The sequence below is a fragment of the Rhinopithecus roxellana genome, chromosome 9 (assembly GCF_007565055.1).
Source record: "Rhinopithecus roxellana isolate Shanxi Qingling chromosome 9, ASM756505v1, whole genome shotgun sequence".
In the NCBI taxonomy this organism is placed as follows: Eukaryota; Metazoa; Chordata; class Mammalia; order Primates; family Cercopithecidae; genus Rhinopithecus; species Rhinopithecus roxellana.
This window is the reverse complement of record NC_044557.1, coordinates 7,113,054-7,138,403: the sequence shown is the minus strand read 5'-3', so window position 1 is coordinate 7,138,403 and position 25,350 is coordinate 7,113,054. Positions and strand designations below refer to the sequence as shown.

The 25,350-nt window shown below is 42.3% G+C and overlaps 2 protein-coding genes across 6 annotated transcripts in view; one reads left to right on the top strand and one right to left on the bottom strand.

Annotated features, from left to right (window-relative positions):
- SLC20A2 (solute carrier family 20 member 2) overlaps positions 1-11,940 on the bottom strand; it is a 129,492-nt gene extending 117,552 nt beyond the window's left edge. The window contains exon 1 of one of the 2 annotated variants that reach the window (XM_010368020.2): positions 11,761-11,940. The gene's annotated coding sequence lies outside the window, so the exon portion shown is untranslated. Of the gene's footprint in view, positions 1-11,126; positions 11,726-11,760 lie in introns of those variants that run through there. The other variant, XM_010368021.2, reaches the window with a different exon arrangement.
- On the top strand, positions 11,798-24,655 carry SMIM19 (small integral membrane protein 19). Of its 4 annotated transcripts, none has more exons than XM_010368024.2 (4): positions 11,798-11,928; positions 16,382-16,519; positions 18,599-18,723; positions 22,765-24,655. In XM_010368024.2, exons 2-4 carry the CDS (start codon positions 16,386-16,388, stop codon positions 22,827-22,829), a joined length of 324 nt encoding a protein of 107 aa, XP_010366326.1. In that variant the 5' UTR covers positions 11,798-11,928; positions 16,382-16,385; the 3' UTR covers positions 22,830-24,655. The 4 variants fall into 4 exon arrangements, with proteins under 4 accessions (XP_010366326.1, XP_010366328.1, XP_010366327.1 ...); XM_010368026.2 differs by having other exon boundaries at positions 11,808-12,379; XM_010368025.2 differs by having other exon boundaries at positions 11,808-12,592.
- The last annotated feature ends 695 nt before the right edge of the window (positions 24,656-25,350 follow it).

Below are 25,350 nucleotides of genomic sequence, written 5' to 3'. Positions count from 1 at the left end.
CTTTTAAAAAAGCAAAAAAGTTAACTTTGTCCAAGTCTCCAAAAAAGATATTATTCACGAAATATACTCAGGTTGGTATTAAATATATATAACCCAGTGTTGGGATTACAACTATAAAAAGACTTAGTAATTTCCTAACATACTCCAAAACTTCTGTATCCATAAATTTTACTCCAATCTTCCCAAAAGCAGTCATCGCGAAGACCTACTCCAATAATGCTGACATGCTTCTTCTTGAATAGGCTTCAGAAGCCTGTGGCACATTTTGGTCAAATATGCTCAACTGTTGCAAATTTTGAGAATGGATTTATGGAAGAGACACAAGTCACTGAAAAAGACATCTGGTAAACTGATCAGGCTAAATAAACTTCTTTTAACTAAAAAAAGGGGTTTTTTTTTAGTTAAAAAACTATAGTCTGAGGGGACAGACTATAAAGACTATATAAAGACTTTATAGTCTGAGGGGACAGACTATAAAGACTATATAAAGACTTTATAGTCTGAGGGGACAGACTATAAAGACTATATAAAGACTTTATAGTCTGAGGGGACAGACTATAAAGTAATATGGTTAGTTTTTTTCATTTTGTATTTGAGACAGTCTTACTCTGTCGCCCAGGCTGAAGTGCAGTGGCATGATCTCAGCTCAATGCAACCTCTGCCTCCCGGGTTCAAGGAATTCTCCTGCCTCAGCCTCCCCAGTAGCTGGGATTACAGATGCCCGCCACCACGCCTGGCTAATTTTCTTTGTATTTTTAGTAGAGATGGGGTTTATACCATGTTGGCAGGCTGGTCTCGAACTCCTGACCTCAAGTGATCTGCCCGCCTTGGCCTCCCAAAGTGCTGGGATTACAGGTGTGAGCCACCGAGCCCGGCCAGACTCTCCCTATTAATCAGTTCTCCTGTAATAGCTGCTACATGCATATATTTTAGCATTTGCCACACTGTACTGCAATCATTCATGTATTAATATTCCCTATTCAATTGTGACCCTCCAGAGAGAAAGGACCATACCTTATTCATCTCTACAGTTCCAGAACACAGGCTGGACCTGGCACACCTACGTAAGTTCCTTGTTAGTAGCCTCACTGTGGCTTTGCGGCCATTCTTTACTAACTGCTCAGGGATAGTAAACACTACAGGACCATTAGTGGACTCTTAGCCATTCTTTTAGCTCCAAGATACCCAAACCACCACCCTCACAATTAAGGCAGGCTCAGCAGAAAGAATTATTCAATACAATCATCCCCTCTTTGTAGGGCTGTTCTTATATCTTAAACACCACAAATGTGATATATAAGGGTTTTTAAGTTGAAGAACTGCACTCACATCAGTCTACCTCCAGCAGTTCACATACATTATAATAATTCAATGACAGGACAGCACCATATTCATAAAATACAGAAGTATAAAAGAAAAATATGAGACAATGTGAGTCAACAGCATAATATAAAGTTTTACCAAGAGCTCCATTTTCACTATGCTACAACTACAGGGTCCAGAGGGGCAAGACCACATAATTTATGAGCTTTCCCACACAAGAAACGAAAAGGGTTAGTTGTTAATGGCATTCTGACACTATTACAATATAATTACAAAATGCCACAGGTTAATATTTAAGGAGACATCGAGCCTCTCAAAAATAAAATGAGTATTTACAAGATTAAGTCTCTATTTTTTTTTTTTTTTTTTTGAGACAGAGTCTCGCTGTCACCCAGGCTGGAGTGCAGTGGTGTGATCTCAGCTCACTGCAACCTCCACCTCCCGGGTTTAAGCAATTCTCCTGCCTCAGCCTCCCCAGTAGCTGGCACTACAAGTGCCCGCCACAGGCCCGGCTAATTTTTTTTTGTATTTTCAGTAGAGACAGGGTTTCACCATGTTGGCCAGGATGGTTTCAATCTCCTGACCTTGTGATCCGCCCACCTCGGCCTCCCAAAGTGCTGGGATTACAGGTGTGAGCCACTGTGCCTGGCCAGTCTCTGCTTTGTTAAACACTGAAGGTCTTAAAACTTAAAGGATAATGTAAACTACAAATGACCCAATACTAAAGCTAGTTAACAGAAGTACGGATACTTTTTATTCTTTTCAGGGATCTTTTATCTAAAAAATGTTAAGGCTTCTGCTTTCAGATTTCAGTCCAATTTCTAGAAATTAACAATGAGTCCTTTTATAGCACTTACCTTTCTCTTCCTGCCCTTCCCCACCTCCACCCCAAACTTGCTTTGGGTGTTCTTTAATCTTTCAAGGGAGTGAGAAATGTCACAAACTCTAGAATAAAGGGCTGAAATGATAGCATATGACTATCTTGACTGTCTTTAAAGTAGTATTAGTCTTCTAGAATACTAATCTAATTCTTAGAAGTAGAAAACACAGGAAGCTCAATGTTGGAAGGAAAGTTAATAAAAACTGATTCATCCTGGCTACCCAGGAAATGCACAGTAAGGATGTGTGTTCTATGTAAAGGCAGACAACAAATCCATCTAGTAATACCTATTAACAGAAAAAGAGCTCAAGGACCAAGTGCACAAGGACTAACAAGCACAGAAAGAAAACAAAACAAATGTGGAGACGAGAAGGGACCAGAGCTAGATAAAAACACATGGGAAACCAAAGCAGTGGAGAACGGAGCAGGACTGACCGGGCTGAGTGGAATGCGAGTGGACCACAGGCAAGGGTGAAGCAGCAGGTGAGCAGGCGGGAGGGCTAACAGCAGCAAAAGATGAGGTGGCCCAGAGGAAAGAAGCACACCCAAGTCCAGAGAGGGTGGAAAGACTAGGCTGAATCATGGAGAAGGGAGGGAGTAGGCAAAATACAAGAAACTAAACAAGAAATTCTGGACTGAAGAGGAAAAATATAAAAGTGGGACCAAGTGATAAACAGGGCAGAAGGAAGCTAAAAGAATGATGCAGAAGAGGCCTATCAGGGAAAGAAACACTATTTTTAAAATGATGTATGGAATTTTGCTTCATTAAATTAAAAATATGTTCCTTTGTTTATACTTCTCCCTGCTGCATAAAACTTCATTCATAAAAGTAAAAATTGTCCTCAATTTATAGAAGAAAAAATTGTTGATGAGGTTGACTTAGCCATAATAGCTAAAAACAATGACATGGCAAGTGCTGTTCATTCTAATCAACAAACTACTTACTAAAAATGTGTCTATTAGGCCAGCTGCAGTGGCTCACACCTATAATCCCAGCCTTTGGGAGGGTGAGGCAGGTGCATCACTTGAGGCCAGGAGTTCAAGACCAGCCTGGCCAACATGGTAAAACCCCATCTCTACTAAAAATACAAAAATTAGCTGGGCGTGGTGGCGCATGCCTGTGATCCCAGCTACTTGGGAGGCTGAAGCACGAGAATCGCTTGAGCCCAGGAGGTGGAGGTTGCAGAGCAGGTTTATGTTTACCGAGACTGCGTCATCACACTCCAGCCTGGGCAACAGGGTAAGACTCTATCTCAAAAAAACTGTCCATGCACATTAATGGCCTTAATGATCGACTGTTCTTTTTTTTTTCTTTTTTTTGAGACGGAGTCTTGCTCTGTCGCCCAGGCTGGAATACAGTGGCATGATCTCAGCTCACTGCAACCTCCACCTCCCAGGTTCAAGTGATTCTCCTGCCTCAGCCTCCCAACTAGCTGGGATCACAGGCGTGTACCACCATGCCTGGCTAATTTTTGTATTTCTAGTAGAGGCAGGGTTTCACCATGTTGCTCAGGCTGGGCTCGAACTCCTGACCTTGTGATCTGCCCACTTCGGCCTCTCACACCACCATGCCCGGCCCTGTTCATTTGTTAATTACAAACTCTCTCTCTTTGTGCTTACTAGCATTTGAAGAAATCCCTGCTTCTTACTGCCTGCCCCTCAAAACAACAAAAGGGGCCAGGCATGGTGGCTCACGCCTGTAATCCCAACACTTTGGGAGGCTGGGGTGGGTGGATCACCTCAGGTTGGGAGTTCAAGACCAACCTAGCCAATATGGTGAAGCCTGGTCTCTACTAAATATCCCAGCTACTCGTGAGCCCAAGGCACGAGAATTACTTGTACCTGGGAGGCAGAGGTTGCAGTAAGCCATGATTGCATCATCACACTCCAACCAGTCTGAGAGACAGAATGAGACTCTGTCTCTAAATAAATAAATAAATAAAAAATAAATAAAAAGGAAAGAAGAGGTAACACATCATCAATATTGTTAAAAAAAAAAAAAGAAGCTTAATGCAAGTTTAACACAATGGTTAAGAGACCTTGTAAATTTTCCATAGATTTCTATTACCCATGTTTTTCTGATCTCCCAGAAAACTGAAAATAGAATATAGAGATTACCCTTCATTTTCACCTAGAATATGAGAACAACAAAACACTGAACAAGAACATATGATTAGTAAAGAATAATGCTGGAAAGAACAGAAATTGTTCTATTCTTGATCCTAGAAAATAACCTAGGGTAAAATGCAACTATACCAAAGGTCTATTTGTGAAGATATAATTTTTAAATTGAAAAAATATGGTAATCAGATCTTTAGTGCCAAAAATTATTCAAAAAAAAGTAGGCATATACCGAGGCTGGGAGTAGATAAAGGAAGGTGAAATTAAAGTCATATGGGTATGAACAAGAAGCAGCACATCACCATGAAAAAGCAATTCAGCACACCACACCCTTTAGGAATTATTCAATGAAAGCCAATTTCTGGGGACCAACATCCCAGTGAACTGTTCCTATTTGTTCTCCCACTGTTGGTACCTCCTGTGTTTCTGTCCACACAGAGTAAAACTCTGAGCCTAAGTAAATTATTAGCCATTGCAGTAGTGGAAAATAACTCAAATAATATACACAAAAGCGGATGGGTTAACAAAGATAATGTAAGAAACAACTAAAAAAACATGCTGGAGAACTGTCACTCATATTTTCAGAACTTTCTTCTTTAGCTGCTCAAAAATCCTCGATGGAATTGAAGGTGCTTCTATAATGTGCCTTTTCTTTGGTTTTTGACTATTCTTCCGTGAATATCTTCATGAGTCATTTGGCCAGGCAGTCCACTCACAGGCATCTGACACATTATTATTTAGTCCTGGAAATGGTTGCCGCGCCACAGGCTTTAGGCGGCTTCCTGTGGGAATAAGCCTGATGCACTGGTCTCTGCTGCAGATATGCTGAAACTAGGTTTATCTCTCACATTCAAAGATGGCATTGTTTCCAAGGAGATGCCTTTAAAAAAGAAAAGTTGAAAATCAACTAGATTAAAAAAAAAAAACTAATAATGCAGTGTAAATTTTCATACAATATTATATTTCAGCTAAGACTGAAAAATAATTCTAATAAGAAATTTTAATGTTTTACTTCAGTTTTAAGTATACAATATTTTCAAAAAAACTTAAAAGGGCATCACAGGGTATACAATAAAAGTACTGCAAATAATTGACAAGCATGGTTTACAATCCGCTGTAAGATGAACTACTGAATTGATGACTTGGTAAACTTCTTCCAGCCATAGGATTCTGAAACTGTATTATCTGGTGATTAAATCTTCGTACCACTGAACCAAATCTAGGCAAGTCATTTGTTTGCCCAGGTCTTTTTTTTTTTTTTTTTTTTTTGAGGCGGAGTCTTGCTCTGTGGCCCAGACTGGAGTGCAGTGGCTCAATCTCGGTTCACTGCAAGCTCCGCCTCCCGGGTTCATGCCATTCTCCTGCCTCAGCCTCCCGAGTAGCTGGGACTACAGGCGCCCGCCACCTCGCCCGGCTAGTTTTTTGTATTTTTAGTAGAGACGGGGTTTCACCACGTTAGCCAGGATGGTATCGATCTCCTGACCTCGCGATCCGCCCGTCTCGGCCTCCCAAAGTGCTGGGATTACAGGCTTGAGCCACCGCGCCCGGCCGCCCAGGTCTTCTTAAATATAAAATACAGGACTGGTTCTTCTTACGGGAGAAGAGGCACCAGAATCACTTAAGGATGGTTTAATACTGATGTCCAGGGCCTGTGGCAGCAGCTCTACCAAATCTGCATCTCAAGGGTTAAGTGTTAGTTTCAGGATAAACCCTGGGTCATTCTGCTGTACATTCCTAGTTAAAGAATAGATCATGTCCAGAATCCAGCTCTCCAACCCTAAAATTCATAACATGGGGCTAGTAGAGATTTCATTAAATTATCCTAGCTTTGTAGGCTAAAAATAAATTAATCAGTGTATTACTCTCTCTTTCCCTAAAAGTTTTCCATTCAGGGAAGAGCCTGAAATGAAAATTAGGGCTTATGTGCAAATTGGATAAAAACTTCAATATAGATTATTTTAACTCAAGTTTTCCAAATTACTTCCTCAGATACTTAAACAGAACACAAGGTGTAGGTCAATATTCATTATCACAAGTTTCTTTTATGCAGGCCATCCCAAAATATATAATGTTCTTACGGGAGCATAACGAAAGCAGCACGTCATTTCATCACTGACTCAAATTCTGAAGCTACTCTCAAGATAAATGACATGACATCCTTCCCAGTGGAAACAATCTGTATAAAACAGAATACTGTACCTGCAACGTGTGTGTGTGTCCTCCCTGGCTGCTAACCAGGCTTGCGGCCCATGCTTCATTCAAGGGTACTTCCTCCTGATTCCTGGACAGCTGGTATGGTGATGTATATACTCCCCTATCTGTGGAGCCATTTAGATTCAGTGACCGTTGATGCCCAATGCCCCCCAAAATCATACTGTCAGCTCCTAACAAAAGGGAGACATACTGGGGCTTTCAGAGAAATACCACTGTTCTTCATCTTGCTGAAATTTGTAGGCCCTCATCTAATTCTAAACAGCTTCAAAATGACTTTATTCCAGGTATGTCACCAAATCAACCACACAATTTTACATTTTTTTCCACCAAAGTATTACTTGGTTTGAAGAGACCTCCTGACCCCAACAGTGTTCTCTATTGCTCAATACAACCTGAAAAAGTGGATCAAGATTCTACAAAAAGGCTGGGCATGGTGGCTCACACCTGTAATCCTAGCACTTTAGGAGGCCAAGGTGGGTGGATCACCTGAGGTCAGGAGTTTGAGACCAGCCTGGCCAACATGGTGAAAGCCTGTCTTCTATTAAAAATACAAAAATTAGCCGGTGTGGTGGCAAGTGCCTGTAATCACAACTACTCAGAAGGCTGAGGCAGGAGAATCGCTTGAACCCAGCAGGCGGAGGCTGCAGTGAGGCGAGATCGCGCTGCTGCACTCCGGCCCGGGCAACAAAGCCAGATCCCGTCTAAAAAAAAATAAATTATACAAAAAGGCCAGGCACAATGGCTCACTGACGTACCCAGCACTTTGGGAGGCTGAGGAGGAGGGCTGTTTGAGCCCAGGAGTTCAAGACCGGCTTGGGCAGTACAGTGAGACCTCATCTCTACACAAAATTCAAAAATTAGTTGAGCACAGCGGTGCGTGCCTGTAGCCCCAGCTACTCTGGAGGCTGAGGTGGGAGGATTGCTTGAGGCAGAGGCTGCAGTGAGATCACACTACTGCACTCTAATCCAGACGACAGAGTGAGAACCTGTCTCAAAAAAAAAAAAAAATTTTTCACAGAAAGACAAAGCAAATGGACAGAAGTGTATAGAAAACCTTTAGTAATACCCACATTAAGGTAAATTACTACCACTAGGGCATCAAATCTGGTAAGCATTTAAAAAAAGAAATGCAGTAAGATATCTAGTGTCATTCAATATTATTTTATTTGGCATAAGTTTTTTGATACTAAATTAGTAACAAGCAATCATTGTCCTATGTCCTGGTGAATAACTGTTCTAGAATTCAGCATCTATAAAGAATTATAATCCTCAGCTTTGAGATTCAAACTTCAGTTTCTCTCCCCCATCTTTAGTCATTTCAATATATAATGTCCCCTTAACCATTCCATTATCAATGTCCTCTCCATAGAAAATTCAGCATTCCTTCTGCAGTTTAGAGACACTGCAATCTCTTAGGCTATTTTGAAACTTTTAAAAGAGCATCTCTTACAGCTGCAAAAGTAGTGCTTAGATCTCCCTTCGAAGTATAAAGTAAATATCCCCAGAGAAACCACACTGCCCCTGGAGCCAGACTGCCTCCTTATGATTTCCGGTACAATCTTGAGCAAGAAACTTAATTACTTTGCTGTGTCTCCATTTCTTCCTCTGAAAAATGAGGAAATAATTGTACCTACTTCAAAGGATTGTTGTGAGGTTCACATTTTAAGCACAACATAAGTATTATTAACTCTTATTTAGCTCCAAATTCTAGTACTGTTTCACATGTGTACACTAGGTTTGCCTAACTAAAATATTACCTAACATTTTGAATCTCTTTGATGTTTCCCCACAGTAACATTCATTTAATAGGTAAATATAAACCTACTCTCTCTATATATATTATATATTACATTATATATATTATATATTACATATGTAATATATGCAATATATATTATTATATATAATAGATGTAATATTATATGTAATAGATGTAATAATATTATATGTATATATAATATTATACATTATATATTATACCAGATACCAAGGCAATTCTCAAAAATAGGACATTCCATAGCATTGAAGAGCTTATATTTTGGGTGAGGAAACAAAATACATGAAACACTCATGTATCAATATAAAGCTATAAAAGATTAACTGTCACAGAGTGTGGTATACACAGTAAATGTTCAAAGAGTCATTGTGGGCTGCAGATTGCAGAGAAAGTCAGGCTGGAGTGGCCCTGCACCTAAAGGCAGGTGGAATCTTCACTAGTGGAAAGTGGAAAGAGGATTCCCCAGGGAACGTGCTCATTCTACAAAGGTTTACGTAGCACTGTTTGCCAGGTTCCGTTACAGGCCCCAGGGAAAAGACAATGAGTGAAACAGAAGAAGTCCCTGCATTCAGGGAGCTTAAAGGGCACTCCATCTGAGAGCCAAATTTTGAAGGAATGAGAAAGGCTTGTCTTCCTGTCATAGGAAACACATCATTTAAATGCCTTATGAACAGGAGCCAATGCTGTTATTACACTCAGCCGTAGGGCTTTCCAACAGTGACAAACATACAGAAATTCCAAAATTTTTTCATGTACTGTTATATACTGTATTCTAAATCAGTGCCATCTTTAAAAAGCACATAGGCCGGGCACGGTGGCTCACACCTGTAATCCCAGCACTTTGGGAGGCTGAGGTGGGCAGATCATGAGGTCAGGAGATCGAGACCATCCTGGCTAACATGGTGAAACCCCATCTCCAGTCACAAATTCACTCCAAAAGAAAACATGTACATCTTTTTCATTCTAAGATCTTTCCATTGATGACAACTCTCAACTCCTCCCCCCCCAAAGAAAATGACTTTAAGTAAAGAAACCCTCTTGTAAATACTGACTAACAAAGCATTCTTAATCTTTTCCTCTTCCCAAAGATGGACCACCAGAATCTTCTGATAGCTAAGTTCCACATGCTTTTTTAATCACAAAGAAGACACACATCCAACTCTCCAGTCCTTTCAACTCCCAAGAAAATGTGAACTGTTAAGTTAAACCCTACGCTCATCTCAGAATCACTGTTAATTGGAACTGTTATGCCTACACAAATCATTAAATTCTATCTTCAAAATAAAATTAAGCAAGCCAAAACTAGTCAATTAAATCCAATCAAAAACTTACTATTAATGCACAAAGTACTGGACTCAATACTAAGCATATGTTCAAGACATTTAAAGGCAAACCAAAAACTTAGACACACAAATCTTTCACAACTACCTACAATGTAAATAACATCCTTAACATTCAAATGCCCAGTAAAACTGCGCTAGACTCATCAACAAATAGCCAGTCCACTGTTTTTTGTTTTTGTTTTTAGTTTGGTATTGGAAAATTAGTCTTGTTTCATTATGTTTGTTTACCCTTAATTAGGAATGTCACTTAGAAATTAAATATGGAAAGAGGGGCCATTTAACAAAGGACCATTAGGGCTTTCTCAATATTTACCTTTTTCCAGTGTCCTAGCATAGCCTGTTCACTGGGTGACAATGTTATATAATGGAAACTTTGATAAATAAGAGACACGGGGCTTTGGAAACTATTCAGCACCTAAATAAAGAGACTAATTGTACTTTTATGAATTTTTAAAGCCACATTCCAACTTGAAACAACACATTAATTTACTCTATGGGTAACATTTTATATTGCCAACACTCTTATTTTACAAAAGCAGAAACAAGCATTTAATGTACACGTTTGCCGGAGCGGTGGCTGTGGCTCACGCCTGTAATCCCAGCATTTTGGGAGGCCAAGGCAGGCGGATCACCTGAGGTCTGGAGTTCGAGACCAGCCTAGCCAACATGGTGAAACCCCGTCTTTACTAAAAAATACAAAAGTTAGATGGGCGTGGTGGCAGGCGCCTGTAATCCCAGCTACCTGGGAGGCTAAGGCAGGAGAATCGCTTGAACCCGGGAGGCGGAGGTCCCAGTGAATCAAGACAGTGCCATTGAACTCCAGCCTGGACAATAAGAGCAAAACCCCGTCTCAAAAAAACAAAACAGTAACAATAATGTACACGTTTCACATGTGGACACACTGAAATCAAACTCACGTATTCAAATCTTATGAGATTAAGTGACATAAAGCACGCACACCATTTGGCACAGGCCACGCAAACAATCAGTACTCAACATCACCTGTTATTTTCCTAATTTTCCAACTTTAGAGTCAAACTAAATGTTATACAATTATATATATGATATATACACTATATATAAATACATATAAACACCGTACATTAAGCTAGTATGTTATTGCGTGAAGTAATGGTCTTACCCTAGACAAAATTGAGTTTAACTGTAACAGATGAAACAAAGAATAGAAAACTTGTTAAGTGTTCAATGTTAGCTCTCATCTCTGCAGGGTTTCCTGTGACTTATAATTACCAGTCAGCTGGTCCTAGAGAACTTGCTCAAAATGTATTGTAAAGACGAACTACGTGGACCAGTGGCCATTTATTTGCAAGGTGGCACCAACCACTGACATCCGATCACTTCCATACTGATGCTGAAATCCTATGCAAATTCATTACCTATGTCAAGCTGGGAAACACTTCTGTCAAGTCACTATACAATTAAATAAAAATAGCCAAAAGGCACTTACACTGACAATGCTATAGCATCCTGGCCAAATCCAGTTTTGAAAACACTACGGTGTCAGCCACGCACCATTTAGGACGGGGAGAATGGAAAGCCAGTTTGGATAACAGACGCTTTCTTAAGAGTACACGTGAATATGAAAAGGGACTCTATGCCCTCAAGACCAAAAAAGAAATCCTCTGCGCTGCCCAGCTTCATCGCGCTAGGTGGGACAACATACACGACCCCTCCCCCGCCGAGTCCCGCCCCACGCGCGCACAGCGGAGCAGGAGGCGCCGGGCATTCGCAGGTAATGCCGAGTCCCTGACACTTCCGTCGAGTTTTCGCAAAGGCGCCGCACGGCAAGCGACGGCCAGGTCCACGTGGGCCAGCAGGCGCGGGGGACGCAACCCGCCGTCGCCTCTAGCCCCGCCGGCGCCCGCCAGCCCGGCCCCCACCCGCGGGAGCCCGGGAGTCCGGGCCGGGGGCTTGCGGGGGTGGCGCGCGCAGCCCGGGCGGGGGTCGCGGCGGGGGAGGGGAAAGGAGCCCGGCTCCACTCACGCGCCCGGGGGCGGCACCGGGACCGCAGCTGCGTCTCTCCGGCTCAAAAAACTGAAAAGGGGAAAGGGGGGTAAGAAAAAAAAAAAAAAAAAAAAGACCTGACTCCTCGTTTCATCCGGAAACCGATCGGCCGGCAGGAAATGACGAAGGCAGAGGGCGTCCAGGTCCGCTCGGTAACCGGTTCCCGCGCGCCCGGCCCCGACTCCGGGGGAAAGAGCCCCGGAGCGGAGCAGCGCTGGCCACGTGCCGCCTCTGGAGCTGGCAGCGTGAGTGGCCCCGCGTCCCCGCGCCTCCCAGTCCCCGTTGGGGCCGCGTCACCCGGCCCCGCCCCGCGCCGCCCGCCCCGCCCCGGACGCGGGAGTAAGGGGGGGTCGCCGCCCGCCCGCCCCAGGTCCCGTGCGGTCCCCGAAGCTCCGAGCACCTGCCCGGTCCGGGAGCTGAGCTCCTCGGCGTCGCGTGGAGCAGCCAGTCGCCCGTTTCCGGAAACGCACACGGCCCAGTCGCGGCGGCCCATCTGCCAGGGCGGCGGGGGCTCAGCGGGAGGGTTGAGGCTGAATCACGCGCAGCCTGCGGGCGGCGGAAACGTCCCTAGAGCCTGGCCGCCCCGGGACCCGGGCAGCTTCCTGGGAGAGGATTACATTTTCTCCCTGCTCCACTTGACTTTCTTCCGGAAGGAGCAGGTCTCGCAGGATCGGGGCCAAGGCTGGAAGAGTTCAGGTTTGGGAGTCGTGTGTGTAACAGCTCCACGCCCTGGCCCGTGTGGCTTTGGGCAAGTTATATAACCACTGCCGCCACCCCAGCTTCTTTTCCTGTAACATGGAGCTTTAGTGCCGCCCAGCAGGGTTGTTGGGATGATTCAGTGACTCTGTGGACTGCCCAGCACCTGTGAATTGCTTTCCTCGATGTTGGTGTGTGAAAGCCTGTGAGCTTGTATGTACCTTTCTGCTTCAGGATGCCAAGCCTTTAGTGTTTCAGAGGGATGAGAGAAAGAAATCTCATTTATTGATGCAGAGGATTTTGTTGTAAGGGACTCTAGGAACTAAGTGGTTCCAATGTGAATTTGTGTCAAAATAACAAAGTTCTAAGTGAGAGACAAAAATGGTAACATGAATGCACGATGACAAGCGGTGGTCAGTTTTACAACCACCTAGACGTGGCATGAGGAACCCAAAATCACGACACAGATTTTAAAGCTTATGATACAGTGACCTAGTCCCTAGAAGAAGTAGTTCTCGGCTGGGCATGGTGGCTCACGCCTGTAATCCAGCACTTTGGGAGGCTGAGGCGGGCAGATTGCCTGAGCTCAGGAGTTTTGAAACCAGCCTGGGCAGTATAGTGAGAGGACCCCCACTCCCCCGACTTTAAAAAACAAAAAAAAAATTACCCAGGCATGATAGCACTTGCCTGTATTCCCAACTACCTGGGAGGCTGAGGCAGGAGAATCCCTCGATTCCGGGAGGTGGAGGTTGCAGTGAGCCGAGATCGCACCACTGCCCTCCAGCCTGGGTGGCAGAGCGAGACCTTGTTTTTTTTTAAAAAAAAAAAAGGAAAGAAAACGCAGTTCTCATCCTAAAAGTTTGGCAACCTAAAACCAACTCCTAGTTGTCATATACTGGCAACTTTAGATACACATATTTACTTGGAACTTAATTCAGCCCATCCTAGCCTCTCCTTACTGAAATAGTTCAAGCATTACATTACAGGAAAATGTGAAAAAAGGTATCTTGCTTTAGATTCCAGAGGAAGGCTGTGGTGGTATGCAGTAAGCGCGCAACAGGTGTATGTGTGTACACTTGGTTACACTGTGGCATGCCGAGAAGGAGGGGACGGGGTCATAGTTGGGGCTGCATGTGGGCTGTGGGTCTGTACTGTGACTCAGGACCACAGCACTCCTTACTCCTGGCAGCCTTACAAAGTCATGCCATTGATCATGATTGAGGACTGGGAGGGAAAGGCCTCCCCTCTGCAAATCTTTCACAACTACACTCCTAAAAATAACTCAAGTGCATGTCCCTGGAAGCACAGAAGAGTGACCTCATGACATACCAATCATGTTGTATAATATAGGTTGTATAATTCACGTTAAAATTTTACCGTTCTGTGTCAGCAGTAATTGGAAATTTTTTCCTAAGTGTAATTAAAGACCTGCATATTTGGGGCAGGAGGAAGTAGCGCTTTGAGTAGGAATATACCATTTACTGTGGTACATGTATATACATTTCATGTGGCACATTACCAGAATCTTGCGAAAAATTAAAGCAAGAAATTAACCTGATTCTGATCCATTTTGTCATTAGAAAATAGGAAACATTTTGTAATTTGTCAGATTAATGACACCCATGAAATGTTCTAGTGACCAGTGCTGTATGGCTCCCCGTTTCTTGCCTAATTTGTTAATAACTCTCAATCCTGAAAGCTGCCTCCCTTGCTGCATAATTGTCCTGGGGCTTCTGCAGCATCTCAAATCAAGACACATAAAGTCATCTTTATTTTGCCAAACACGGTGGTGGTGGTTGCTATTTTATACTTTGGCACCAACGAAGTTTGAGATTCCATAAATTATACAGACAGTTATAGTGTCTGGGCTTCCAAAAGTTTCCATGTCTAAAGTAGGCTGATTACTTACTATAAACCATAAAGTTACATTCAGAGGAACTCTGGAATTTAGTTTTGAGGAATAAGAATTCAAACTGTCAATATGCCAAATACCTCTGTACCTCTCACTCAAAAAAAATCCACAGCCAGTCTTCAGTATCTAGGAATTGGGTATAGTCTAGTGTTTAAATAATATTTAGATAGTGCATCTACAAATGTTTACAATTTAAGTTCTGTTTTTATTGTTCCTGGCTAATTTTCACGAGACCAATCTTTATATTCAGCAGACACCCATAGTTATTTTCGTGAAATCACTCCTGCCTTCAGTGTGAAGAGTTGAAGTTAAATGGCTGTTCATGATACTCACTTTATTCTAAAGGAGTACAGTATGTCCCCAAACTTTTGACAAAGATAAGTTGTCAGAAAGGCAAAAACATGCCACGTGGCTTAGGAACAGACCTCTCCTGAAATTGCATTCTTCTTATATAGAGGCAAGCTAGAAGAAAGAACTCTGCCCTCAGTACATATGTATTAACTAGCTGGCCAAATCTACACTAATGAACACTTTGGAGGCTTACAGCATGGACTCCTGCAAGACATTTTAGTGGAAGAATTTTTGCAATGCCTTCATTATTGTAGGCAGCGTAGAAAAAATCACCGAACAACTTTTTAGACTCTTTTTCTTGGTATTAGAAAATGACTGATTCTCAGAAACTACAGTGCAGCTATCACCTATATTTGTCCATTTTTCTCCTGTATATAGAGTGTCTAAAACAATACTTCTGGATTTTCTTTACATATTAGGTCATTTTACTTAGACTTACCTTTTATATCCCAACACAAGGGAGGAACTTTCTCTTTAAGGAAAAATTCAGTGAGCTTCTCAAACACAAAGAAGTCATTACTTTTACTTGCTGTTTGATGCACTTGCTGTGACCACTCTAACTTTCTGTGGGAATGTCCAAAGAATGCATTTCCTAGGGTAGATGTCACAGCTGTGTCAATAGCAAAATGTATCTTTTCATCCCATAGCTGCTTTCAACCAAATTTGTCCAGCAGGCCAAAACTAGATAAAGCTCCAAACCTTTCCCAGTATGGGAGGCATGCGGGGTGAGAGAGCCGTGTTCTGGCTGTCACATCCTTGCTAGGCTGCTGTGCAACACTTTTGTAGCAGCACAGCCAGGTGTTGAGTCTCTGTGTTTTTTGTTTTTGTTTTTTGAATAGAGTCCCACTCTGTCACCCAGGCTGCAGTGCAATGGCGCGATCTCGGCTCACTGCAACCTCCGCCTCCCAGGTTCAAGTGATTCTTCTGCCTCATCCTCCCAGGTAACTGGAAATACAGGCACCCGCCATCATGCCCAGCTAATTTTTTGTATTTTTAGTAGAAATAGGGTTTCACCATGTTAGCCAGGCTGGTCTTGAACTCCTGACCTCAGGTGATCGCCCACCTTGGCCTCCCAGAGTGCTGGGATTACAGGCACCAGCAAAGTCTCTGTTTTAAAGTATTCTGTTACTTTCCTCTGGGTGTTACAATTTGGAAGCTGCAATAACATTTCAAGCTCAGTCCTTTTAGTAATATTATTTTTTATCCCAAGTTTCTTAAGGGGCCAGATTGTAAATATTTTAGGTTTTGTGGACTTTGAAACAAAATCAATATTGTGTAGGTGCAGTCCTTGGTATTTGGGAGATTGGTGCCAGGACCCCCTCAGATATCAAAATCCATAGATGCCCAAGTCCCGATATAAAATGGCATAGTATTTGCATATAACCTAAGCACATCCTCTGTGTACTTTAAATCATCTCTAAGCACTTATAATACCTAGTACAATGTAAATGCTATGTTAATAGTTGGTATAATGTATTTTTTAAAATTTGTGGGTTTTTTTGCAAATATTTTCCTTTCACGGTTGATTATGCGGATGCAGAACTGTCAGAGAGAGAGGGCCAACTGCACCATTTAAAATGTGCCACTTAGAAATGTAAATCCCATTCTTGGCTCATGGGCCGCACACAAACAGGCAGTGGACTGGATTTGGCCAGTAGGCCATATGTTTGCCAACCCTTCTCCAGACAGTGCTACCATCATTAATTAAAAGAAACCCTACTTTCTTTTCTCTCTTACAGCCCCATGGCTGGGGGTTATGGAGTGATGGGTGACGATGGTTCTATTGATTATACTGTTCACGAAGCCTGGAATGAAGCCACCAATGTTTACTTGATAGTTATCCTTGTTAGCTTCGGTCTCTTCATGTATGCCAAACGGTAAATTTTTGTTTCTCAGGGTAGATAAAAACTGTGCATTTACAAGTTTTGCAAGTTTAAGAAATGTGAAATGAATATGTAAAAGTAATTGCATCAGGCTGGGCGCAGTGGCTCACACCTGTAATCCCAGCACTTTGGGAGGCCAAGGTGGGCGGATCACGAGGTCAGGAAATTGAGACAATCCTGGCCAACATGGTGAAACCCTGTCTCTACTAAAAATACAAAAAGTAGCTGGACGTGGTGGCACGTGCCTGTAATCCCAGCTACTTGGGAGGCTGAGGCAGGAGAATCACTTGAACCAGGGAGTTAGAGGTTGCCATGAGCCGAGATCGCACCACTGCACTCCAGCCTGGTGACAGAGCGAGACTCCACCTCAAAAAATAAATAAATAAAATAAATTTCATTATAATTTTTGTTCTAGTGCTGAAAGACACTGTCTACTCTGGTCTCAAGCATTGGTGGCCAAGGTTTGGCTCTGAAAACCCCATTACTGACCAGACATGGTGACTCACACCTGTAATCCCAGCACTTTGGGAGGCTGAGGCAGGTGGATCTCCTGAGGTCAGGAGTTCAAGACCAGCCTGGCCAACATGGTGAAACCCCGTCTCTACTAAAAATATAAAAATTAGCTGGGCATGATGGCGCCAGCCTGTAATCCCAGCTACTTGGGAGGCTGAGGCAGGAGAATCACTTGAACCCAGGAGGAGGATGCAGTGAGCCAAGATCGTGCAGCTGCACTCCAGCCTGGGCGACAAAGTAAGACTCCGTCACAAAAAAAAAAAAAAAAAAAAAAAAAATCCATTGCTTTAAGAAATGGAGAATTAAATACCACTCTTAGCCCCTCGGCCAGCTGCACAAAACTCTCAATTCTGTAATTTCTGATATAGCCCAATTTTATCATCCAGCCTGGGTTCATTGTCACCCTTCATTGAGCACATTGTTTTGGCTTAAGTCCCTGAATGCAGAAACACTGACTCCTATGTATTCAGCAAATCTCCCTTCAGCCAGTATAAGCTTTTCCTTGTTTTTTGTGCATGACTGTATCATAGCACTTATTAAACAGCGTTAGTCTTATCTGATTACTTGTTTGTCCATTCCACAACATGTCTCTTTTGTCTTTTACCTTTGGGTCCTTGGTGTGCCGTATAGTGTAAATCTTCAATGAATATTTCCTGTCTTAATTCCAGATGTTGTAGCTTAATTTAACTGCTTTTCCACATTCCCTGGCTCCTTTCCCAGAAGTACAGTAAAAGGGGAGGTGCGGGATGCTTTAAAAAGAGGAAGAGCAGTGTTAGATTTGGATACTTCTGCAGATACATGCTTTACAGGTATCCTCTCCCAAGGTAAAAAGGCATTTGAGAGTTCAAGGTAATTAGTAATCCAGAAGTAATTTAAGTTTGGCCTGAGGAATTATTCAGAGCCCCCACTTGCGCCCAGATCTCAGCTGAACCCTCCTGGAGCAGCTGGCCTGTTGGCTCATGAACTCTAGGGGTGGTGAGAGGAGGCTCCCTGACCATCACTGATCACCTGGCAGGTGACCACTTTCCTCTAAGCCACCACTGCCTCCCCATGTTTCTTTTAAAAGCGGAGGCACGCTGTTCTTAATTTTAAAAAGATGTCTCCACTAAGGCCATGCTATTGTATTTAAGAAATATGTTTATTCATTACTTTCTAAAATTAAGGTCTGCTCACATTCAGTTTATTCTCCAGCCCAGTCATTTAGCTTTATCTGGATGATGTGAAAGGGAGGAAAAATCAGCTGTTTTCTTGTTTGTGATTTTCTCATAGGATATTTGGCTTTTGGGGATTGAGGAGAATCACAATGGAGGAACTTCACTTTGTTGTGTTAATTGGATGTGTTCAGCTACTTACGTTTCTCACTTACAGCCTCATACTTTTTAGTGAAAGAAATAATACTTTGAGCCAAGGAAGCAGCTCTCAAAGACAAAATAGAAAGTAAAATGGGCTTGTTGTCATTTAAGTCCTTTTGCCACAGCTTCTGATGACCAGGATCATAAGCATATTACAACTCTATAGACATTAATACAAACATCTCTTCTGCGTGGATTTTGTGTTTAGGAACAAAAGGAGAATTATGAGGATATTCAGCGTGCCACCAACAGAGGAAACTTTGTCAGAGCCCAACTTTTATGACACAATAAGCAAGATCCGTTTGAGACAACAACTGGAAATGTATTCCATTTGTAAGTGTATTCTGTGCTGAAAGATACACATATGCATGTTTAAAATAGATTTTCTGGAATTGAGTTCATTTAGCAAAATGTTATTAGAAATCGTAAGTGATGAAAACTTAGTGCTTTTTACAGATGTTTAATATGCTTTTCAGATACTTATCCTTTGTTCCTTTTGTATTTTATGCCATTTGCATATGATACTGGCTCAAAATAAGGCATATAACTTAATTCAACATAGCAGCATTATTCACTATAGTCAAAAGATGGAAATCACCCACATGTCCTCAGCAGATGAATGAATAAACAAAGTGTGGTGTGTCCAATGGAATGTTATTCAGCCCTTAAAAGGAAGGACATTCTGGCTGGGAGCAGTGGCTCACACCTACAATCTCAGCACTTTGGGAGACCGAGGTGGGTGAATCACAAGGTCAGGAGTTCAAGACCAGGCTGGCCAAGATGGCGAAACCCTGTCTCTACCAAAAATACAAAAATTAGCTGGGCGCATTGGTGGGTGCCTGTAATCCCAGCTACTTGGGAGGCTGAGGCAGGAGAATCGGTTGAACCCGGGAGGCGGAGGTTGCAGTGACCTGAGATCACGCCACTGGACTCTAGCCTGGGCGACAGAGCAAGACTCCGTCTCAAAAAAAGAAAAAAAGGAAGTCCATTCTGACACATGATGTGAATGAACCTCGAAGATGGTATCCTAAGTGAAATAAGACAGTCACAACAGAACAAATATTGGATTATTTCATTTACGTGAGGCAAATCATAGAGATACAAAGTAGAATGGTGGTTGCCAGGGGCTGCAGAAGAGGGGAATAGGGAGTTTAATGGGTCCAGAGTTCAGTTGGGGACGATGAGAAGAGCTCTGTGGATAGATGGTGGTGATGGTCACAGCAATGTGGGTACATGTAATACCACTGAACTGTACACTTAAAAATGGTTAAAACGGTAAAGTTTATATTATGTGTATTTTACCACATTAAAAAAATTCTTTTTTTTTTTTTTTTTTTTTTTTTTTTTTTTTTGAGAAGGAGTCTCTCCTTGTCGCCCGGGCTGGAGTGACTTGGCCGGATCTCAGCTCACTGCAAGCTCCGCCTCCAGGGTTTTACGCCATTCTCCTGCATCCGCCTCCCGAGTAGCTGGGACTACCGGCGCCGCCACCTCACCAGGCTAGTTTTTGTATTTTTTAGTAGAGACGGGGTTTCACCATTGTAAGCCAGGAATTTCTTTTAAAGAAACATAAGTATTGCTAAAAAAAAAAAAAAAAAAGTACAGAGCCTGTACAGGGACCAGGCATGGTGGCTCACGCCTGTAATCCTAGCACTTTGGGAGGCTGAGACGGGCGGATCACTTGAGGTCAGGAGTTTGAGACCAGCCAGCCAACGTGGTGAAACCCCATCTTTACTAAAAGTACAAAAATTAGCTGGACGTGGTGGTGGACACCTGTAATCCCAACTACTTAGGAGGCTGAGGCAGGAGAATTGCTTGAACCCAGGAGGCAGAGGTTGCAGTGAGCAGAGATCACGCCATTACACTCCAGCCTGGGCGACAAGAGTGAAGCTTCATCACACACACACACACACACACACACACACACACACACACACACACACACACACACAAAGAGTACAGAGCCAGGAGCTCTGTATGAAAAATTCTAAGTAAAGAACTAAGTTTTTATTGACACATATGCAAAACAAGTTATCCACTGTCAGTAATATGCTCAGTAACACAGCAGATACATTATAAACCCACAGTTTATTTCTTTTTTGATGGGAATGATATAAAATAAAATCAATTCGAATTTCTGTTTGCAAGGTGTATTAGTTTTCTATTGCTGCTGTAACGAATTACCACAAATGTAGTGGCTTAAACCACATGAACATGTTGTCTTACAGTTCTGTGGGTTAGAAGCTCCACAGCAGCTGTACTGTGCTAACTTCAGGGTGCCTGCATGGTTCTGTTTTTCTAGAGCCTCTAAGGAAAATCCCTGTCTTTGCCTCCAGCTTCTCAGGGCCATCCACACTCCTTGGGTCACAGTCCCTTCCTCCATCTGCAAAGCATTGCATCTTTCTGACTATTTCATGTCCACATCTCCTTCTCTCAGAACTTAGGCAGGAAAAAAACTCTGTAATTTTAAGGGTCCATCTGATTATATTGGGCAGATAATCCAGAGTCATCTCCCCATGTCAAGGTCCCTACCTTAATCACATCTTCAGAGTCCCTTTTGTCCTGTGAGGTAACATAGGCACAGATTACGGGACAAGATGTGGACATCTTTGGGAGCCATTATGCTTATAAGCAGTGAGAACATGTGTGGATTTGCACATTTAATAAATCCCAGCATAAAGGGTCCTTAGTGCTCGTGACATATCTTGTCCTGACAGAGTCTGGTGCTTCCAGAAGAAACAGGCAACAGAATTCTTTTTTTAAATAGAAGACTCCCGAAGTTGTACGCTTTGGGCTACAAAAATCTGAATCTACCCTGAGTAGCATAAACAAATAATATCTCCTTATTGGCTAGTGAAAAATTTAGAAGAGATTGGCCAGGCGCGGTGACTCACCCCTGTAATCTCAGTGCTTTGGGAGGCCAAGGCAGGTGGATCACGAGGTCAGGAGATCAAGACCATCCTGGCTAACACAGTGAAAACCCATCTCTACTAAAAATACAAAAAATTAGCTGGGCGTGGTGGCGGGCACCTGTAGTCCCAGCTACTCGGGAGGCTGAGGCAGGAGATTGGCATGAACCCAGGAGGCAGAGCTTGCAGTGAGCCCAGATTGCACCACTGCACTCCAGCCTGGGCAACAGAGTGAGACTCCGTCTCAAAAAAACAAGAAGAACTCGGAAGAGATTGAAAGTTTTAAAGCTAAGCATTGGATGACGCAAAGATTTTTAGCCCTGTATTTTCTCTAGTTTCAGGTTAAGACAGTTTTTCTTCAAGAAACATTTCTTAGAAGTACAAAAAGAAGACAGAATTGCATATTTAATTTTCTTCTTTATATTGAAGACATTATATGTTTAATCAACAATAAGCCTGTTAGATTTATAAGTTAAAATATAGTCAAATTCCTTATGGTGTGGACAAAAGCATTATTATTAACTTTAAGATGGAAATGACAGGTAATAAAGGAAGAAATTACAAAACATTAATTTTAAGAGCTTAGATCAGGCATGATGGCTCACACCTGTAATCCCAGCACTTTGGGAGGCCAAGGCAGAATGATCGTTTGAGCCCAGGAGTTCAAGACCAGCCTGGGCGACATGGTGAAACCCTGTCTCTACTAAAAATACAAAAAATTAGCTAGGCGTGGTGATATCAGGCAGTAGTCCCAGCTACTTGGGAGGCTGAGGTGGCAGGATTGTTTGAGCCTGGGAGGTCGAAGCAGCAGTGAGCCATGATTGTGCCACTGCACTCCAACCTTGGTGACAGAGTGAGACACTGTCTCAAAAATAAATATAATTTTGAAGTTTTAAGAGCTTAATGTTTATATTTTAAAGCTCTGAATAATCCTGATACATGAATAATAATAAACATAAAAATTGGCATCAGCAGTGTTGAGAAATGAGAGGATCATGAAGTGTAATACATCTTTTCCAAAGAAACAAAATTGTTTTAATTCTAGACTAATTACTTAGCCGGGTGCAGTGGCTCGTATCTGTAATCCCAGCACTTTAAGAGGCCGAGGCGAGAGGATCCCTTGAGGCCAGGAGTTCAAGACCAGCCTGGGCAACATGGCGAGACCCCATTTCTGCAAAAAAATACAAAATTAGCTGGGTGTGGTGGTGTCTGTCTGTGGTCTCAGCTACCTGGGAAGCTGAGGTGGGAAGATTGCTTGAGCCCAATAGGTTGAAGCTGCAGTGAGCTGTGATTGTGCCACTGCACCACAGCCTGGGCATCAGAGGGAGACTATCTCTGAAACAGACAAACAAAAACTAATTCTTTATTGAGAATCATGACTTGATTGTAATTTAATGATATTAAGTAGTAATCATTTTGCAGTTTTATTAATTTTATCTCTTCTTTTTCTTGTTGTTTTTGTGAATAGCAAGAAAGTACGACTATCAGCAGCCACAAAACCAAGCTGACAGTGTGCAGCTCTCATTGGAATGAAGCCTCAGAAAATGAGCAACAGAAGTAATTGTTGCAAGCTCCTGATTCTTTCTACTAAATCGTGAACAGCTTTAAAAACATTTCTGTCTGCATAAAATTATTTTGCTTGTGACTTTTCCCCAATTGTTTTGTGCATTGTTTTCCTTTTTTAAATTGCATCTCCAAGTCATTGTTAGGTAAATACAAATGGCTCAAAAGGCCTTGACACAGGGAGCCTGCACATATCCAGGATATATGTAACCAGCGATGGTGACTTGACCTTGCAAAGACCTGTGATTCCTTCAGGATAAAATCAGTGAGAAATAAAAACACATCTTGGGAAGCGGGAATCCTGGAGTTTATGCCGTTTACAATATTAAAAAATAAAAATGCAACCATTGGAATAACTTCCTGTTCGATTGTATTCTGTGAGTGATAAGTATCAGATCAGATCAATAACATTAATTTATTGTTAACAGCTCTTTTTTTTTTTTGGAGACAGTCTGTCACCCAGGCTGGAGTGCAGTGGCACGATCTCTGCTCACTGCAACTTCTGCCTCCCAGGTTTAAGCGATTCTCCTGCTGCAGCCTCCTGAATATGCTGTTAACAGCTCTTTAATTAATGATCTTTGCTTCTTCAGAACTTGTATGGTGGACTGTCCTATCTACATCATGATGCATTCTCCTGTGCTAATTTTAAAAGCTTTCTATAACTAGACTTTTTCCTCATTATGCTCCCAGGAGCGAGTTTGTTTTTATCCCCCAGTTTCATTTCCAGCAGGTAGCTCTACTTTAGGCCATACTGGGCCCCTGCTGTTGAATAAATGGATGCCTCTATATTGGCATTGGCAACTCTGTGGTAATAGTACTACCAATGGCGAATGTTGCCGTCTGGTTACTTGGCATGCTAAGCTTTCCCAAAGAGCTTCATATCTTTTCTCATTCTGTACTATACAATGAAATGTTTTTACCTAATTTTTCATATTTATTTAAATAAAATGACTGGGTAGTAGTGGGGAAGTTTAATTGTCCACGTAAGTCAAAAGAATCCATTTTTGAACTAGAGCTATTTTCAATTATAAGAGTTAGTTGGCTGGGCACGGTGGCTCATGCCTGAAATTCCAGCACTTTGGGAGGCCAAGGTGGGAGGATCACGAAGTCAGGAGTTGGAGACCAGCCTGGCCAACGTGGTTAAACCCCATCTCTACTAAAAATACAAAATTAGAAGGGTGTGCTGGCTTGCGCCTGTAATCCCAGCCACTCGGGAGGCTGAGGCAGAATTGCGTGAATCTGAGAGGTGGAGGTTGCAATGAGCTGAGATCGTGCCACTGCATTCCAGCCTAGGCGACAGAGCAAGACTTCGTCTCAGAAAAAAAAAAAAAAATTAATAATAAGTATTATTTCCTTTTCCCCTTATTGTGAAATAAAATACACATTTTAAGTGAAAAGGTTTAGATCAAATAAAATCATTCAGGGAAATTGCACTTACTGTAAAAAATGTGTTGTTCAAAAATGTATGTATTGTACAAAGTGAATTGACCAAATAGAATAATTCTTAACTCACAAAGGAGTTTGAGCGCACTGCCTATATATCGAATTTAAATCTGACTCAAGGATTGTAAACAGTTGTAATTATGGGTTGTAGTAGCAGAACAGCAAGGGGACAATCTTCGAAACTTGCCTTTGCCTAGGAGAACTACTGTATATTTCCATGAGTGAATTTAATCAGCAGTAGGAGTGGTTTACTTGTCACTGACATGTGGCACAATCTCGACAAATTACACAAACTGGCTATCTCAGATTTGTAAAATTAATGTACATAAATAAATATAAGTCACACAATGAAATGAATTGTTTTCTTTGTGTCCACTAGATAGAGATGGCCATAACTACAAAGTAGTAGATTGTTTGATGAGCATCAAACCCTGGTAAGTGAGAGGTGAATTCCTCTCCGTTTTTTCCTTAAAGCAAACCGATGGGAATTGCACACACCCCACTGGCAGGAACAACAGCAAGCTGGCTTTGAAGTCTCTTCCCTGCTTCAACAGCTGAACTGGGGAGAATGCAAGCCCTGCAACCACACTTCAAAGCGGCACTGTCTGGCTGTCCTGCTTCTACCCAACATCCACCTGAGGCTCAACGGAACTGTTTTCTTTGGAAGAAAAATGGAACGACTAATAAGCTAGTAATTAACCCTTGTATTCTTCTGGTTTCATCTTCCCTTTTTAATGTGTAAGATATTCAGCAGTAAGCACTGGTCAGTCTGCCCTGGTGCACAGCTTGAGTGTGTTAAATAACTGGCTGTTTAGCTGATGCCAGGCAGCTGCGTGAAGGGGAGAAGGCTGTCTCCAAGGGCACAGATGTTTGCTGTTGACCTCACGCTGTGTCTGGTTGAGTTACTCATGATTCATCGGAAAACGACATGCAAGGTTTATGGTAAAACTGCTGTAACGTCGGAAGTATTTTAAGGGTTCACTAAAAGTAAGATAAAATAGTAATAAAAATAGTTTCAGATGTTAAGATGATATAAGAATAAATTTAA

What these genes read in the sequence shown, in the direction of transcription:
- SMIM19 (XM_010368024.2), top strand. Translation starts at nt 16,386, where the DNA reads ATGGCTGGGGGTTATGGAGTGATGGGTGACGATGGTTCTATTGATTAT. An exon ending in CTCTTCATGTATGCCAAACG is followed by an intron (nt 16,520 to 18,598) that starts GTAAATTTTTGT and finishes TTTTGTGTTTAG; the next exon opens with GAACAAAAGGAGAATTATGA. An exon ending in ACTGGAAATGTATTCCATTT is followed by an intron (nt 18,724 to 22,764) that starts GTAAGTGTATTC and finishes TTTTGTGAATAG; the next exon opens with CAAGAAAGTACGACTATCAG.